The sequence below is a fragment of the Bombina bombina genome, chromosome 4, assembly GCF_027579735.1.
Source record: "Bombina bombina isolate aBomBom1 chromosome 4, aBomBom1.pri, whole genome shotgun sequence".
NCBI classification, from domain to species: Eukaryota; Metazoa; Chordata; class Amphibia; order Anura; family Bombinatoridae; genus Bombina; species Bombina bombina.
In genome coordinates this window covers 92,632,801-92,646,939 of record NC_069502.1, presented here as the reverse complement: position 1 = coordinate 92,646,939, position 14,139 = coordinate 92,632,801, and the positions used below count along the sequence as shown (strand labels likewise).

At 45.5% G+C, this 14,139-nt stretch overlaps 1 protein-coding gene across 1 annotated transcript in view; it reads right to left on the bottom strand.

Annotated features, from left to right (window-relative positions):
• Positions 1–14,139, bottom strand: part of XKR5 (XK related 5) — a 227,232-nt gene that overhangs the window by 198,508 nt on the left and 14,585 nt on the right. The window contains 2 exon segments of the mRNA XM_053711084.1: positions 2,011–2,158; positions 2,161–2,197. Coding sequence (XP_053567059.1) covers positions 2,011–2,158; positions 2,161–2,197 — 185 coding nt within the window.

Below are 14,139 nucleotides of genomic sequence, written 5' to 3'. Positions count from 1 at the left end.
GTAAGGTGAACATATACAGGAACCAGGTAAGTATGTTTTTGGTCTCAGGAGCAAAGTAGAATCGGCAATAACTCATGACAAGAGTGATGGGCTGGGTGAGTTTTTATAGGAACTCCCGCACCCGAGTCCTCCAGGTGGGAGTCCCTATAAATGGACATGGCCCCTTTAAATTCAGGGCGGCATGCCTAAGAGAGCAGCAGATAGACTGGAGTCTCGGGACGCTGGGGAGACCGAGTCCTCCCGATCCGGTAAAGGCAAGTATCCTCACAGCATCGCACTGCGGTCAACAAACCAAATAAGTATTGGTGAACATGCCCATCATTTTAGTTTGACCATTACCGTGGCCCACTAACTGCGGCTTTCCAAAAATGTTTATTGTAGTATTATTGTGAGGGCGTCAGGAATGCATGTGGAATCTAAAGGGTTCTTTTTAACTTAATGGAGCTATTGGGTAACTTGAGGGAACGCTTACGCCTATCATTTCTAGCAACAACAAAAAAGGTATGCTCTCACTGAACAACAAAAGAAAATTGTTGGGCTTCATATCCCTTTAATTATGTGGCTTGTAAAATCTTTTGTTTTCTATTTCTTCCCTCATAATAAATAGGCTTCATATGACAATTTCAACTGGATATTCCTTTATCAGGACTCCGGAGAAAACAATGTATTTTGTTTTTGTCCTCATGAGAGAAATCGATATTATTTATAGGCTTCAATGGAGATGATACTCAAAACTTTATCCCCATCGAAGAGATTATTATTTCACATTTCAAAATGTATAAGTGTTTCTGTGCTGAATAAGCCAACTATTTATGTGGGAGTTGTCCTGCGTCAGCCAGTGAGAAATATAGGATTCCAAAGTATCCAAATATACTTAAAAAAAAAAAAAAAATTATGGAGGAAGAGAGGAAGAGGAGAAGGAAAAATGTCTGATTCAGAATGGAAAATTGTTTTCATTTCCAATTCTGAGAACTATAAGTGCACACCCCAGACAATCCTAACCTAGATACATATTTGTCCATAATAGCAGCGCTGATCAAATAAGGAAGTGCAAAACAATGGAAGTTTTTCTAGCAAAATGACAGTGTTAAAATGGTCTACTCAAGCAAACAGTCCTGAATGGCCCCTCCAAAAAGGCAAGTGGCAGGGGAGTTAGTGAAAACAATTTCAGAAAACAACATTAATCTATTTGGAATGCATTCACACTCAGTCTGTTTATTCCCTATTACAGAATCTTCTTGTGATTACAAGATGTAGTATGTCCCTATAAGATAGAAACATCTGTAGCACTGTAGTTCTGCCGTGCGTTCCAGGCCCCTCCGCAAAACTGTTCCTGTCTCAGGTGCAGCGATAGTCATGCCTAAGGCAGATTAACTGCAGTCACAATTATCAGCATAGTGGCACACACAAGCACTTACACTACTGTAAACACTGGCCATCCTACCTCAGGCATAGCATTCTTGGAGAATAGCTTTCAGGCCCAACTAAAGGAGACGAGGAAACACCCTAGGGCAGTCAGTATGATGGGTCCAAAGACATTAAAGGCAACAATGCTCCCAGACACATGGGTTTGTTGAAGCTCACGTTAGCTTGTCCCTTTAAACAACCACAACATACCGGTACGACACAGGTCGTTAAAGAGTTCTTCAACCCGTATAATAGTATGGGTCTCATCACCAGCGGGAAGACAGCACTATTACAGGCTCCCCTCACTCCTGCAGGCCTCCTAGAATAGCAGCTGTCTGACCACTGGCAGCGAGAGCCACAACTATTAAAAAGGAGCAAGCCCAAATGAAAGACCAGCGACGTAAGGGTACGTTAAGGGGTTAATGTGCGATTAATTAATAAATATTACAAAATAAACAGTCCCAGTATTGAGAATATATGACAGGACATGTGTGAGGCTCACTAGATTACTTAATGCATCATGCCCTAATCAGAACAAACATTACTAGAGTTACAGTATGTACTTTCCACAGTTAGTGTACAATATTCTTTTTGCGGACCTACCTCTTCAGGATCCCTAGCTGTAAGATATGAATCAGGCTTAACATGAAGCATCCCGGATGTCCATCTGCCTTGTACCAGATGAAGCTGAGGGCTTGGACAAAACAGCCTGGAAGGAGGAGACCGAGAGTCCACCAGCTCGAATATGTATTGCGCCAGCGAGGAAATAATGCGTAACCACCAAAATTTCCTGCAATCAGAGCAGGAGGGTTAGAGAAATTAAATCACCCTCTGTCCTATTATGCTCAAAAAAAAAATAAAAAAAAATATATTTATATATTACTAACCACTTCAGAAACCCAAGTGTGATTTTAATTTACACTTACCTATTTTATATTGTGTGTGTTTTTTGATTTAACAGTTTAAAACTTAGTAGAAATCACTGTAAACATCAATTGCTATCAATTTCCTCCCTATTTTGGGGTTCACCTCTTACAAGTTACATGTGGTTTTCTTAACCAGTTTTAGAACTACCCATATTCAAATTAACCCTTTGAGTGCATATAGATGTAGTCCTCTTTAAGAGTAGGTTTTCTCACCTCTCTATAATTTTTCTAAAAGTTTGCACAACTACATAGCACCTACAACCTCACTACAGACTATCCACTATTAGCTGTATAAAAGATAGAAAGGGTTATTTACAGAACACAAGTAGTGCATTGGTCTCTATATTTTGGGTTAGAGAGAAAGCATTCATACAGTTGCAGAAATGTCAATGTGATAGCTTCCTACCAAAAACTAATGAAGAATGTTGCATACAGATAAATTAAAGTCTGGAGGGAGAAAAAAAAAAAGGCTTCTGTAAAATGTACTTTATTTTTGTCATTAAAGTGACAGTAATAGTTCATGTAATGCATGCAAGTTATATACAGAATTGCTTGGTTATATTTAAAATCTTCCTTTTATTCTTCCTCCTGGAGTGGTGCTCTGGCTACCCTATAACCTTCTCTCTCCCTTTTCCCTATGTATTTTTGCTGTATTGTGTTTATTTGTTTTTTTAACACCTACCCCCTATCCAGGGCCCGCTCGCCCCACCTTTCCTGCTGTATTTATGGTGCTCCCCAGCACCACTGAAGTAAGTTCTCTCTCCCTTCTCCCTATGTATTGTTGCTGTATTGCTGTTTGCTCTGTTTGTTTTTTTTGTTTTTGTTTTTAACACCTACCCCCTATCCAACCCGCCCACCTTTTCTGCTGTATTTAATGGTGCTCGCTGTGCAATCACACAGCGGGCGTGCCAAGGCAAGCCCGTCAGTGCCCCGACCGCACCCAACGCAACGAACCTTGGTTCCAATAACCGCCGCCACTATGAAGCCAGCACCCTCCACGCGCTCAACACCGGCAGATCGTCCGCCTGCCACCACGCATCCCCGACCAACAGTTTCGGACCTTCACCTGCCGCATCTGCTCCTTCCCCTCCCTCAGACCACAACCCAACCAACTAACCCACCCAAAAACAGCCGCAATTACCTCAATTGCATCCCCCTTCAACACCTGCTCCATCCACAAGCAGGCCCTCGAAATCTGGAACCTGCTAGACTCCACCTCCCCAGATGTCGCCCTTCCTCACTAAGACCTGGCTGAACCCTGGCATTAGCGCCGGACATCGCCACAGCAATACCCGACAGCTACAAGATCTGCCACAAAGACTGCAGCAACCGACCCTGGAGGAAGCATCGCCATCATCCACAAACACACCATCTAAGTCACAACCGGCTCAGACGACCACTCACCAGCCTAGAACACCTACACTTCAAGATCCAGGTCAACCCCAACACCACCCTCCGTGGCACCCCTCATCTACAGACCTCCCGGACCTCGTCCCGCCCTTCTGCGACACTGACCACATTCACCCCATGCCCTCGTCTCACCGGAGTACATCTCCTTGGCGACCTCAACTTCCATCTTGACAACCCCAACGATCACAACACCTCCACCCTCCTGGAAAACCTTGAAACCATCGGGACTGAAGCAACTCGTAAACTACACAACCCATGCAGCCGGCCACACCCTCAACCCGATCTTCTCCTCAGGCAACCACATCACTGAACTCCTCTGGACTGACCACTACTGCATACACTTCTCCTTCAACAAACCTACCACCCACCTCCGACAGTACCAACCACCCTGCAGAAAACTGGAACATGACCCAAGACCAGCTACACTGCACCCTAAAAAAAAAAATCCTCCCCACCTACCTCCACAGACACCAACTCCTCCGCCCGCAATCTCCAGTGCTGGATTACAGACTGCTCCAACACCCTCGCCCCTTCAAAAGAACATCCAGCTGCCAAACCATCAACAAGGCTCAGCTGGTTCACCCCAGCCCTCCCTGACTCCAAACACCACTGCAGACGATTGGAAAGAACCTGGAGATCCAGCAAGACCCTTCTGAAAAAAGCTGCCTTTAAGGAAGCGATCCACCACCCACCACCACCTCATAAAAACCACCAAAAAAACAGCCACCCAAGACAGAATCAACTAGCATGCACACAACAGCAAGGAGTTGTTCTCAGTCATCAAGAAATTCTCTAAACCTAACAGCGACACAGACATCCCACCCTCCCAAGACCTCTGCAATACCCTCGCTGCACACTTCCACCGCAAGATCGTCGACATCTATGACAGTTTTACGCCTCATAACCCAATCTTCACCACTCACTCCCCTACACCCAACGACACCCCCTCCCAATTCTCCCCCCCCACACCCGACTATCTGGAGCCCCCTCACCACAGCGGGCACCCTCAGAATCATGAAATCCATCCACTCCGGGCACACCCTCGGACCCATGCCCCCATCACATATTTCAACCAAAGCAAGCAACACATAGCCCCTGAACTCCGCCGCACCATCAACTGCTTCATCAAAACCGGCACCTTCCCGGATTATCTGGAAGCATGCGGCACTGAAACCCCTGCTAAGAAACACTCGGCAGACCCACGGACCCGAATAACTACCGCCCCCCATCTCTCCCCCTTCCCGGCCAAAGTCATAGTAAAGTGCATCAACTTGCAACTTATTGCAGCACATTGAAGCCAAACACACCCTGGACCACTCCCAAATCCGGTTTCAGAAGCAACCACAGCACCATGACCACCCCTCTTCGCCGCCACACGACGACAGCCGCGCCATGCTCGACCGAGGAGAAAACCGCTGCCCTCATCCTCCTCAGACCTCTCAGCAACTTTCAACACGGTCGACCCCAACAACCCCTCCCGCACCACCAACAAGACGCTGGCATCTGCAAGCAAATCCCTGGAATGGATCACCTCCTTCCTCATGGGCAGGACCCAGAAAGTCAGACTCCCGCCCTTCTCCTCCAACCCACATAGAAACACCCTACCGCTGCACCTCAGACAATACCACCTCCCTTACAAAGTTCAAAAACTGGCTCTTCTGACAGTACGCCCATCCCCTCCCCCCCTGTCCGCTTTCCCTTAGCGCCTTCGAGGACCCTCACAGGTGATTAGTTTGCGCTCTATAAGTGCTCAATAGATAGAACCTTTATATACTCAAATCATACAGAACAGCATGTATAATAGTATTACTATAGCTTATTACTGTGTTACCATTGGAGCTCCCAAAAAAAAAACTTTGCATTAGGGCCCTCTTGAGTAGGTCCACTACTGAGAGGCATTATATTAGTTTTTGCCTTGAACTATAATTAGGGAACACTCCTCTAGCTCTTTAAAGTAAATGTCAACTTTTAAAATAAGTGCCCGGTTTTTAAAATACGATTCCCCCTCCTGCCGCTCGTCACTTCATACATCAGCAATGACAAATCCGGCTTCCTCCAATCATGCCATATTCGTCATTGCCGACGTAAGAAGAGACGAGCAGCAGGAGGGAGAATCTCTTCTCCGGCTTCAAGAAAAAAAAGGTATTTTAAAGAAACGGGTGAAATGTAAACTTTCATGAATGAAAGTGCCCCTGGTTTTAATAGTATTTTTAAAAACTAGGCATTCATTAGTGAAAGTTGACATTCACTTTAAGTCTAGCATGTACCAACATGCTGCTATGCCCCCTTTATTAAGAAAATGGGAGAATATAGTACTCTAGGAATTAAGAAAATGTTTTCTTCCAGTCTTAGTACAGTGCATCTTGCAGACACTTGACACAGTTTTGAAAGAGAGGCTTCTTTTTTTAAAATGGTCCACACGATGCAAATTCATCAATGGATTACCTGGCCCAATTCAAAAAAAAAGGACCCAAAATAAAAAGGGACATTTTTGATTAAATGTAATGACAAGTTTCAAGCCCTACTGATGATGCTTAGATAAGCATCACAACACCCAGATAAAAAGTCACCATGTGATCTGATGTTTTAATCCTTGAAAAATATAATTGCAAGGATGAAATCCATAGTTAAACACTGGTTTAATAATAAACTTTAAAGCTTCCCTGTCCAGGCTACACAGAACTGTACATTAACCTCTTTCTGCCCAGTCTAGCCAGCACTGTACATTGACCCCCTAACTACCCAGAACCGGACATTAACCCCTAACCCACCTGACTACCTCAGAACCGGACATTAACCCCCTAACCACCTGACTACCCAGGACCATACATCAACCCCTAACCCACCTGACTACCCAGAACCGGACATTAACCCCCTAACCCACCTGACTACCCCAGAACCGGACATTAACCCCCTAACCCACCTGACTACCCAGGACCGGACATTAACCCCCTAACCCCACCTGACTACCCAGGACCATTACATCAACCCCTAACCCACCTGACTACCCAGGACCATACATCAAACCCCTAACCCACCTGACTACCCAGGACCATACATCAACCCCTAACCCACCTGACTACCCAGGACCATACATCAACCCCTAACCCACCTGACTACCCAGGACCATACATCAACCCCTAACCCACCTGACTACCCAGGACCATACATCAACCCCTAACCCACCTGACTACCCAGGACCATACATCAACCCCTAAACCCACCTGACTACCCAGGACCATACATCCAACCCCTAACCCACCTGACTACCCAGGACCATACATCAACCCTAACCCACCTGACTACCCAGAACCATAACATCAACCCCTAACCCACCTGACTACCCAGAACCATACATCAACCCCTAACCCACCTGACTACCCAGAACCATACATCAACCCCTAACCCACCTGACTACCCAGGACCATACATCAACCCCTAACCCACCTGACTACCCAGGACCATACATCAACCCCTAACCCACCTGACTACCCAGAACCATACATCAACCCCTAACCCACCTGACTACCCAGAACCATACATCAACCCCTAACCCACCTGACTACCCAGGACCATACATCAACCCCTAACCCACCTGACTACCCAGAACCGGACATTAACCCCCTAACCCACCTTACTACACAGAACCAGACATTGACCCCTAAACTACCCAGCACTGTACTTTCCCTGCAATCTAGCCAGCACACTGACACCTTAAATCTCCTGACCTCCCAGAACTGTACAGTGGCCCCTTATTCCCAGACTACACGACCCATACAAACCAGCCCTATACATTAACCCCTTAAAAGCTCAACCTACATAGAACTGTACATTAACCCCTCAAATGCAGACTAAATAGAACCGAACATTAATCCATCCCTCACCCAGACTATAACGCACTAGTTAACTCCTTTGTCTAAAAAGCCGACCAATGTGCATTAACTCCTTAACTGCCAAGACCACTCAGAATTGCATATTAGCCCCGCCCTTATGTTAGTAAATATCCGGTAGGAACTGTTCTCGCAGTGAATTTATCCTCTCATATCAGATTTTGGTGCTCTGTCTGCACTAACCCCTCCGTTGCCAATCTCTCAGCAACTAATACTGTACCAAACACCACCACCCTCTTGATCTACTTAAACCATATAAACTCACACGCCCCCCTCTCGCGCAGTGGTACAAGCAAACACAGCGCTGCGAAAACCCAGCTCGAGCCGCTTCCCCGCCACCATTCCGCCGCAGGAAAATTTCCCTCACATCGCCTCTAAGGACCATCTGTACTTGCGCCTTCGTGTAGCCACGCCCCTGCCAAGCTAAAACACGCCTACTCAAAATCATAATTTGAAATAGCCGTGAGCCTGAACTATTACTAGACCACGCCTCTTCGCCTGTTGTTTTACGCCCCCAAAACTTCTAACACTCTGATCGCTGGCGACTTGCAAAGAAGGCGGGAGACTCCGCACAAATAAACCACGCCCACCTCTCATAAGTCAACTGCAATCATCATGTGCGCGTGCTTGTGCGACTGCGTTACTTCCTGACACTCATAACTCAATCCAGTAACCATGGAAATCCAGCATCATTTACACATAAACATTTGTGTTTCTATATATATATTAAATGAGCAATGGAAACGTTTATAATAATTAGATTTCAAAATGAAAAGTTAAACCGTGGCTGCATGTTTATTTGCATGTTTTTGTTACTGAAACTAACAGGCTAGACAGAAATCATCAACAGTGAGAGGTTGCAATGCACGGTTCCTATAGCACAGGTGGACAGGGGCAAGTTTCCACCAGCAAGAAAATTGAAATACATTTTGCATTACCTATTGTAAGATTTATAAAAGAAAATAAATATTTAAAATATTAAATATTTTAAGAACTGTGGATAAATAATATGACAAGAAATGTATAAAGGAGCAGTCTAGTCTAAAACATTACAGCTATTTTCTCCAGTAAAATTGCAAGAACACACTTGAGATATGTGTGTATGACTGTTTAATTTTGTCTAAATTTGTCTTATTGGTAATTATGTCATACACTAGGCGCTAAGCTTGCCCAGAGGGAAGTCTATGTTGAAAAACAAACAAACCCAAAGCTAAATTTACAAAAAATAAAAAAGTTAAAATGACCTGAAAAAAACAAACAAAGCTATCCAAAATAATTTTTTTAAACTAAACTAAAAATAAAAACCAAAATAAAAACCACCTCTAATACTAAACTACCAATAGCCCTTAAAAGGGGCCATTTGTAAGGGCATTGCCCTAAATAAACAGCTCTTTTACCTCTAAAAAATACTAAATCCTCTCTAACAGTTAAACCCCCCCACATACACACACCAAATCCCCCAAAATAAAAAAATTAACACTAAAAAAGTAAAATGACAGAAAAAAAACAAACAAAGCTATCCAAAATAAATTTTTTATACCTAAACTAAAAATAAAAACCAAAATAAAAACACCTCTAATACTAAACTACCAAAGCCCTTAAAAGGGCCATTTGTAAGGGCATTACCCTAAATTAAAACAGCTCTTTTACCTCTAAAAAATACTAAACCCTCTCTAACAGTTAAACCCCCCCCACATACACACACCAAATCCCCCAAAATAAAAACTAACACCTAAAAAAAACTAAACTACCCATTGCCCCTAAAGGGCATTCAGCTCTTTTACTGCGTTTAAATCAGCTCTTTTTCTAGCCCCAAAAACCCTAATCTAAAAAAAAAAAAAATTTAAATAAAAGCCTAAACCTAAGCCCCAATAGGTACTCACTGTTCCTGAAGTCCGGTGGAGAAGGTCCTTCCAGACGGGATCATCATCTTCGATCTCTCATCCGGAGTGAAGGCAGTGTGGAGTGGAGGAGCGGAGCTGTGTTCCCCAATGCCTGGATCCTCAGCGGTGGTCCTTAACGGCGTTGGTCCTTGGCGGCGGTTCCTTGGCGGGTGCGTGTCCTCGGCAGTGGCGTTGCTCATTGGCATGCAGGGTCCCTCTTCATCCGATGTCCGTTCGTAAACTAAACATTGAATAGCAAGGTACCAAGCAATCAATTTGGGGTTCCTTGCTGTCAGGGTTTTTTCCCTGTTGTTTGACATGTGCTGCTGGCAGCCATTTTTCTCACCTCTCTTCCTGACTATGGTGCATTGTGGGGGATGCTGCTCATTTCCTACACTTCATTTTATGGCCAGACTGGTGTGCATCATCCATGTGAGACAGGATGCAGTCTCAGAATTGTGATGTCATCACTTATTATTTAAAGGGGCTCTGTTCAGTATGCTTTGCCTTTGCTTGTCTCAGACCTGTTTGTGAGAGTTCCTGTGTATTACCTGGCTGCCTGACATCCTTCCTGGTTCCTGATCCCTGACTTGTTCCTGACTCTGCTGTTTTCCTTGTTCCTGATTCCGGCTCGTCTGACTATTCGCTTTGGCTCCTGACTCGTCTCGTCTGACTACCAGCTCTGGTTTTGACTCCTGGCTTGTTATGTGACTTGTGGACTTTTTATTATTTTTGCTATTAATAAAGGTGTGATTATTTTTGCACTTCTCGTCTCAGTCTGATTCCTGCACCCTGACATTACGCAAAGGCCATGAATACCTGATGGTGCTAATAATCCACCTTTACCTGCCATCATTTCCAGGATGGAATGAACAGGATCACCGCTTGGATCAATTTGCACTTAGCCCTGCAAACCATGCTGACTCGCACTGCACATTTGGACCAAAGTGTCCCGCAAGTTATGGCTGCTCCTGTTTCCGCTGCTGCACCTATGCCTACCAGGAGCATGTCCGGTCTGCACCTCTACCTCAGCGATATGGAGGCGATCCTATTCAGTGCAGAGGGTTTTTGAACCAGGTGGGCATTTACTTTGAGATGTTACCTCAGGCGTTTCCCTCTGACAGAGCTAAGGTGGGATTTCTCATCTCGTACTCTCTGACACAGCTCTTGCCTGGGCTAATCCCTTGTGGGAGACTAATAAACCTGTGATTTCAAATTACCCTGAATTTGTGGCCTCCTTTCGAAGGGTATTTGATGTTCTAGCTCGCTCCTCCTCTGGCTGCTAAAACGACTCATGTCCATTCAGCAAGGTACAAGATCTGTTGCTCAGTATGCTATTGAGTTCCGTACGATTGCCGCAGAGGTAGGTTGGAACAATGAAGCCCTTGTTGCTGCCTTCTTTCATGGGCTCTCTGTATGCGATTAAGACGAAGTTGCTGCCAGAGATTTACCAGAGGATCTCGAGGCATTGGTGTCTTTTTTTATCCTAATTGACATCAGGACTCAGAGAGGCCCTCTTTCAAGGAGCGCTTGCGGAAGCCTCCTGTTCCGTTGTCTCCTACGTGCTCGTTCCCACCCATGCCTCCATCTCCTCCCATGCTCCTGGTCCGAGTCACCAGGTACTCGCTGAGCCAATGCAGTTGGATTTATGCGTCTCTCCGACGGTGGAGCGGGCTTTAGGAGGAGGGAGGGGGCTCTGCCTCTATTGTGGGTTACAGGGGCACCTTTTGAAGTCTTGTCCTACACGGCCGGGAAATGCTCACACCTAAGGTCCTCTCGGGGGCAGACCTTGGGTGGTTTATCCTTGTCCCCGGAACCGCTTAAGGAGAAACCTTTTGTCACAGTTGTCCTTTCCTGGGTGGACTCCTCCATAGTCACTCAGGCTCTTGCTGACTCCGGTGCTGCGGGGCTATTTCATTGACAGTGCTTTTGTATCAGAGCACTCCATTCCTGTTTTGCCTCGGTCCGTTCCGCTTGCTATTGAGGTCATTGATGGCAGGCCCCTTCAGTCCGCACTCGTTACTCACGAACTGCTCCTTTGTCCATGGCTGTTGGGGCTCTCCATTTGAAACCCTTTAGTTCCAGGGTGATAAAACTGCTCTGCATTTTCCGGTTCTTCTGGGTTATCCCTGGCTCCAAAAGCACAATCCCAGTCTCGACTAGCGCAGGTCGAAATTTTGTTGTGGTCCCGCAATGTATTTCACTTGTCTTCGGAAACCAGTTAAAGTCTTGTGCACTTCTTCGTTATCTCAATTGCCAGAGTACCGAGAGTTCCTAGATGTGTTTGACAAGGTGCGTGCCGGTACGTTGCCTCCTCACCAGTCTTACGATTGTACCATAGACCTGCAACCCGTAGCATTCCTCCTCGGGGCCGGGTGTACCCTCTGTCTGTTGCAGAGAATTGTGCTATGGAGGAGTATGTTTCCGAAGCTCTGTTGCGGGGAATCATCCGCAAATCCTGCTCTCCTGCAGGGGATGGCTTCTTCCTTCTGAAGAAAAAGGGTGGTGAGTTAAGACCATGTATCGATTATAAGGGTCTTAATCGTCTTACCATTAAGAATGCTTACCCTATTCCGCTCATTACGGAACTCTTTGACGCCTCAAGGAGCTATGGTCTTTACTAAACGTGATTTGAGAGGAGTGTACAATCTCGTTAGGATTAAGGAGGGTCACGAATGGAAAACAGGCATTAACACTAGGAGCGGGCATTATGAGTATCTTGTAATGCCTTTGGCCTATGTAATGCTCCTGCTGTTTTTCAGGAATTTATTAATGATGTCCTACGAGATATGTTGCAACAGTGTGTGTGGTGTACTTGAACGACATCCTCATACACTCACCCACACTTGAGACTCATTCTTCTGATGTTACACAGGTTCTTCAGAGACTACGTGAGAATGGCCTTGTTTGTAAACTCGAGAAATGTGAGTTCCATCAGACTCAAGTAACCTTCCTAGGTTATGTTATCTCCGTTGCAGGGTTCTCCATGGATCCTGACAAGTTATCTGCAGTTCTGCAGTGGCCTCGCCCAGTTGGTCTTGATCTATTCAATGTTTTTTGGGGTTTGCCAATTACTATAGAAAGTTTATTAAAAACTTTTCTTCCTTGGTCAAACCTATCACAGACATGACCCGTAAAGAGAATGATCCACTCCATTGGTCACCTACTGCCATTAAGGCCTTGATAGTCTTAAGACTGCCTTTGCTGCTGCTCCAGTTCTGGCTCATCCTAACCCTGTCCTGCCTTTCGTTCTTGAGGTCGATGCATCTGAGACTGGAGTAAGTGTCCTGTTGTCCTCAACGTCCTACGCTTGACGGTTCCTTGCATCCGTGTGGTTTCTTCTCTAAGAAATTGTCTCCAGCAGAGTGCAATTAAGAAATTGGCGACAGGGAATTACTGGCCACAATTTTGGCACTCAAGGAATGGAGGCATCTTCTTGAGGTACTAGCGTGCCAGTGCTCATTCTTACTGACCACAAGAATTTAACCTTATCTATCCTGAAGCAAAACGTTTGTCGCCCCCGACAGGCAGATGGGCGCTATTTTTGTCTTGGTTTAATTATGTGGTCTCCTACCTGCCTGGTAGTAAGAATGTTAGGGGCTGATGCCCTCTCTTGACAATTTTCGCCTCAGTCCAAGAGAAGTCTGTACCTACTCTCTATACCTCTTGACCATATTTTGGCTACCATACATACTAATTTGACTTCTCCCTTGGGGGAGGGAGATCCTGGCTGCACAAACTAATGCACCTCCTGAGAAACCTAGTGGTAAGTGTTTTGTTCTGAGAATCTTCGAACTAAACTTTTGCACACTTACCACTATCCTAAAGCCGCAGGTCACCCAGGCAAGAACCAAATGATTGGTCTGTCACTCGACCAATTCTGGGTGGCCAGGTCCTTCGTTCTGTTATTGCTGCGTATGTTGCCTCCTGCTCAGTTTGTGCATAGAATAAGACTCCTTGACCTCTTCCTGTGGGTTTTCTTCAACCTATTGCTAATGGTGAGCTTCCTGGACACATCTTTCCATGGATGTCATTGTCGAGCTCCCTGTTTCCAATGGCAATACTGTTATCCTTATGGTGGTTGACCGTTTTTCTAAAATGTCCACATTGCATTCCCTTGATGAAGCTGCCTACCGCTCAGGAGCTTGCTTTGATTTTTGCCCGGGAGGTCTTCCGTTTACATGGGTTACCCAAGGAGATAGTGTCGGACCGGGGTAGCCAGTTTGTCTCCAGATTTGGCGTTCCTTTTGTGCTCAAATGGGGATCCAGCTTTCCTTCTCCCCTGCATATCACCCTCAATCCAATGGGGCTGCAGAACAGTCTAATCAAGCTCTGGAACAGTTTCCTCCATTGCTATGTCTCAGATCACCACAATAATTGGTCTGAGCTGTTACCTTGGGCAGAGTGTTGCTCATAATAGTGCTATTAATGCTTCCTCCAAGTTATCCCCGTTCATGGCGAATTATGGGTTTCAACCATCCTTGTTGCCTGATTCATTCATGTCTCAGGATATTCCGGCTGTTGGAGGAGCATCTCCAGCAACTCCGTTCCACTTGGGTGCAGATTCAGGATTGCCTTCATTGTTCTATGCAGCGCCAAAAGTTCCAGGCTGATCGTAGGCGT